We start from the raw sequence: 5,367 nt of genomic DNA, 5'->3' as shown, positions 1-5,367 counted from the left end.
TCAGTGTGATCAGAGGCAGAGCCTTTAACTACATACCAAGATGAGTAAAATGCAAGGTCTTCGGCTGCTTGTGAAGCAGTTTCTGTCTGCGGCTGCTGAAGAGATCTTGGAAGCTGTTGAAAAGACGATCGCAGGCTACGAGGAGTGCAAGATGCTCGGAGTCGATGGCAATGCGCTTATAAAACCACAGATCAAGTTAAACAGGCTTGCAATATCAGGTATGTGTTGGATGATGTAGCATGTTAAACCACAGATCAAAAGGTCTTCCACGACTCCACGAGGGCGAGGCTACCATAACTCTAGTGCTGTGCTTAGCTCAGAGCTTGTGGTGTGTGTGTGTGTGTGTGTGTGTGTGTGCGCGCGCGCGCGCGCTCGCATGCGTGACCTACGCACCAGGCACCAGCCTTTAATTAAACTGCTCTCAACCTAGCTGGTCCTCACCAGTGGTGTGCAGTGTGCTGCATTTTCATCAGCTTTAGCTGATCATGTATTGTACACTATACTGCAGTGGTTCTCAAAGTGGGGTCCGGGGACCCCCAGGGGTCCTTAAGGGAGTTCCAGGGGGTCCCCAGCTAAATGATAGTTTGGAACCAAATGGACCCTTATGGTTCTGTAACTCTGAGAGTGTACAAATGGAACCAAATTAGTTAAATTAACATTGATTTTACAATATAAATTGGGGTCTCAGAGATAGAAATGCCATTAAATGGAGGTCCGTAGACTAAAGCATGTCAAACTGGGGGTCCATGAATTAAAAGGGTTGGTTGAGAACCACTGCTAGAACCTAGCCCCTTTCGGCACCCTTGGTTAGCTTTTCTGAATTTTGGACGCGCTACCCTAGGGTCCCTGCCAGCTTATTCCGCCCTCTATGGGATGCAGATTTACTGTTCATGGAGAGCGGCTGAGTGTTGGTGAGATGTTTCAAAGATGCATAACACAGCTATAGGAGACAACGGAAATGTGTACGAAACTGCATTAACCGCCGATGCCGTTAAGTATTTTTAATACTTTTTTGAAATTTTGCTTCGCTGAACTTCCTTGTTGACTTCCCATTGTATAGAAATGAAACATGCGCGGCATAAATGTGATAAATGCTCCCTTTGTACTCAACCATTAAATAATTCCAAAGTCCTCTAGTTTCATATCCATGTGAAAGTTGTGGCACAAAAGACAAAACGTGTATTTATTCAATTATCTCCACTTTTTCACGAGCTGCACCCGGACGTCTTTCTCTCCGGGCAAAGGGGCCCGGAATGACAGCTGGACTTCATTTATCAAAACTCCTCTGATCACCACAAACGTCATCACCAATTGACCAGGGAAGCACAAATGCTAATAGAAAGTAGAAACTACAGCATTTCTCTTCCTGGAAAGTTAGCATGCATGCTGAAATCAAAGCCATTGTTGTTACATTAATAAAAAACAAAATATATATAGCTAGCAGTAATTCAAACCTGGCCTTGGGTGTGATTTGTTCTGAGGAGGTATGTGGTTTCTAAATTAATATCTGTCTGTATTTTAGTATGCACACACGCATCATTGCTGAATGTTCTCTTCTCCTTTTGTGCTCCTCAGAGGAAGCACAGCTCAACCTCTCTTTGTGGGAAGAGGATCTCCTCACTGAGCAGGAGTGGAATTGCAGTCAGAGGCAGAAGAGCCCAGAGTCCCTGCAGACTGAGAGGAGCCACAAGGAGCCTTTGAGCAGCAGCCAGGACAGAAGACCAGAGGATGACACCACCCATGAACATGAAATATCTAAAGAAGAGGAAGAACCTCTACCTGCCACTTCAGCAGAGCTTCAGACTGATGAAGAGGTCCCATCTCCAGGATTCTCTGAGGCTGAAAATGACACGGACTGGAGGCTGAGCGATGCTACTCAAGACACAGACAGTGACAGTAAAGCCTTTCAAGATGGAAACAGTGACAGAACTGAAGAGTTGAGGCATCGCGCACTAACTTTAAAGACACCACGGATGAAGAAAAAGCTAAACTCCTGCATTTGTAAAGTGTGTGGGAAATCCTTTTACCACAAGGTCTCATTGTTGAATCATCTGAAAATTCACCCTAAAGATGTCTGCGGGCTGTGTGGGAGGCACTTTGAGACTGAGGAGGATTTTAAACTTCACCTGAAAACTCACAAGAATTTTAAACATTGCAAAGTTTGCAATGTCTGTGAGAAATGCTTTGGCAGTTCTCGCGATTTGGAGACGCACATGAGGAGCCACACAGGAGAGAAACCGTTCACTTGCAATGAATGTGGTAAATCCTTCAACTGTCGCCACAATATGACAAGACACCTCAGGATCCACACTGGGGAGAAGCCATACTCCTGCAACACCTGCAACAAATGCTACAGTGATTACACTACATTAAAACGTCACAAGTGTTTACAAGACAAAACACCTGCTGTAACCACTCCTGCTGTTGAAGATGGGGATGGTAGAGCAGAGGTGAAGGACAGTACAGCACAGGTGACGAACAAGCAACAGTTACAGAACATGTGTAAAGTGTGTGGGGCAGAGTTTCATTCCATGGTGTCTCTTGTGAATCACACTAAAACTCACACTGAGGACCTCTGTGGGGTTTGCGGGACACAATTTGAGTCAGAGGAAAGCTTGAAGCTTCATCTGCAAACTCACAGGAACAGCAATAAAATTTGTGAAATTTGTGGCATTCAGAGCTCGGATCTGGAAACACACATGAGGACCCACACAGGAGAGAAACCGTTCTGCTGCAGCGTGTGTGGTAAATCCTTCAGCCATCGGCAAAATATGAAAAGACACCTCAGGGTCCACACTGGAGAGAAGCCATACTCCTGCTCCACCTGCAACAAACGCTTCAGTGATTACACTTATTCAAAACATCACAAGTGTTTACAAGACAAAACACTTGCTGTAACCACTGGCTCAACAGAAAGCTTGAAGCTTCATCTGAAAACTCACAAGAAGTATTACAGAAAGGTTTGTGGAATTTGTGGCAAGTGTTTTATCAAAAACTCGCATCTGGAAACTCACATGAGAAGCCACACAGGAGAGAAACCGTTCAGCTGCAGCGTGTGTGGTAAATCCTTTAGAACGCGCCAACATGTGAAAAAACACCTCAGGATCCACACTGGCGAGAAGCCATACTCTTGCACCACCTGCAACAAATTCTACAGTGATTACTCTTATTTAAAACGACACAAATGCTGCATTCAAGAAAATACACTTGCTGTAACCACTCAGGCAGTTGAGGGTAGGGATGATAATGCAGCAGGTGAATGACTGTACAGCAGGTGACGAACATGGGGAAACAATTGGAGTCAGAGGAAAGCTTGAAGGTTCACCTGCAAACTCAGGACAACAAAGGTTTGTGGAATTTATTGTGAAACAAATTTGAAATTGGCAATTTCACATGAGGACCCACACAGGAGAGAAAGCATTCTGCTGAAGTAGTGTGTGTTAAATCCTTCAGTGTACACCAAGACACCTCAGGATCCACAGTCCACACTGGGGAGAAGCCATATCCTTGCACCAGCTGCAGGCAGCAAATATTTTAGTGATTACACGCTAAAGTGCAACAGTTACAGATTGTTAGGTATGCTCATATGATGACCACATATATGGTCTAAAAGTGTGAAAAACATATTTTTTATTTCACTACGCCTTTAAACAAAAACACTGGATGAATGAGGACACCTGGTGGTTGCTTTTAGTTACTGCGTCACAAAAGTATGATAGATACTTGCCTGGCTAATGGCTATGATGGTAACACTTACACTAGGCTTGACACCTGTCATAAACATGACATGGTAGGCTTGATTATCAAGTTGTCAAAGACTCAACTTTGCTTTTAAAGTGGCATAAATTACTGTATGACACTTTTGGAAAATCAATGCCATTGTAGAATTCAATGTTTTCATTTACCTCTTGTCACAATGTTCCTGTTTATGTACAGTAGCAGAGTTAGTTAGAGTTAGACTTAGATTAATCATTCTTTTCAGATAAAAGTGATTGGAAAGACGGAACACAATGACAGTAACCCAGCGTTCCTTTTTGGTGTGTGCCAATAAAGAAATGGAAATGAGAGTACTTTGTCCGCCATTTATACATTTTTTGGATGTGCTACCTTTTTGGATTTTTTTTATTCCTATTTTTTGAGGGCCTGAAATGATTGCTGCACTGAACAAAAATCCTTGGGGAGCACATACGCATGGGGCACACAATTGACAGGTGTGTAGGCAGCAGGCTACCCCACACCAATCGCAGTGCAACGAATTTGTGTGCCTCATATTTTTATGCTTCCCAATCGATGGTCAGCACCACCAAATATGGACCGCGACAGGCCAGCATGGGTCACATGGAAAATCTTGCCAAATAAAAATGTGCCTTTTCAACACATGCACCACAAACTACTGTTCCTCAAAATTAAGTCACTGAAACAATACTCAGGTGTGGTGGTTAACAAGAGCATGTGGTGGGTATATAGAGTATGCAACTATGCATGTAACATCATCATATCATACCCGGAAGTTATGCAGAACGCCTACTGAGTGACAAAAAACTACTTTCTGGCCTTGACAGCCCATACATCCAAACAGAAAAGTCCTATCTGATTGCATTAAACAACATTAAATTACATTAAACTCACTTTTTTACATTTCCTGAAAAGTGACAGTTTTGGACATGCATGATTAAACCTAATGACTGCGCATTGAACTTCTGCTTTTCCCAACGTCCTATGCTAATCTGAGCTGCTGCTTGTCAGCTTCCAGCTACTGTTGCAGTCGGTACTGTAAATACATGTTTCATAGAGTTTGAATAAGAAATAATCATCTCTGGGGGTTGGTACTGTAGCTGTCTCCTTCCAGCTTTGGCCTCCATTGCAAGGCAGAAAATGGCCACCAGAGAGCCACCTAAAAGTCCCCTCAACCCATGGCAGGAACCCCCAAACCCCTCTAGCAATGTCTCCTGATGTTCCCAATCAGGACAAGCATGCTAAGAAATTTTAAATGTGATTATTATTGTCACAATATCAACATTTTGATTTCATTTTTTTAAATAGAATTAAGAACCACAGAGCTTCAATTGGCTGTAATGTGTTTTGCATAATGTGTAGTGACCCAATGGCCCTTGACACCTCAACAAAAGCAGAGTTCACGCACGAGCAGCCGCTGTTCAGAGCTGGGAGTACAGGGGTCTTTATTGAGGTCACATTCAGTCCGAAAGACCACCCAGTTGTGCGGACGGGGACACCCATTCATGACAGTTTGACCCGGAGCCCAAGGTTTAAAAAATAGTCATAATTCTGTCATAATGTGACCTATGGTTCCCTCGATGAAAGAGGGTTGTCACCAAAACGCTGCATTTGACCTTTAAACTGGCATAA

The 5,367-nt window shown here is 43.5% G+C and overlaps 1 protein-coding gene across 1 annotated transcript; it reads left to right on the top strand.

The window, feature by feature from the left end:
• On the top strand, positions 1 to 4,012 carry LOC310869913 (uncharacterized protein). The gene is made up of 2 exons (XM_083780892.1): positions 1 to 218; positions 1,576 to 4,012. The coding sequence occupies exons 1-2, from the start codon at positions 41 to 43 to the stop codon at positions 3,261 to 3,263; spliced, it is 1,866 nt and encodes a 621-aa protein (XP_083637018.1). The 5' UTR covers positions 1 to 40; the 3' UTR covers positions 3,264 to 4,012.
• Positions 4,013 to 5,367: the final 1,355 nt, after the last annotated feature.

Source organism: Protomyctophum parallelum, assembly GCF_964188405.1.
Source record: "Protomyctophum parallelum genome assembly, chromosome: 13".
Taxonomy (NCBI): domain Eukaryota; kingdom Metazoa; phylum Chordata; class Actinopteri; order Myctophiformes; family Myctophidae; genus Protomyctophum; species Protomyctophum parallelum.
The sequence above is the reverse complement of the archived record's forward strand: the minus strand, read 5'-3'. Positions and strand labels throughout refer to the sequence as shown.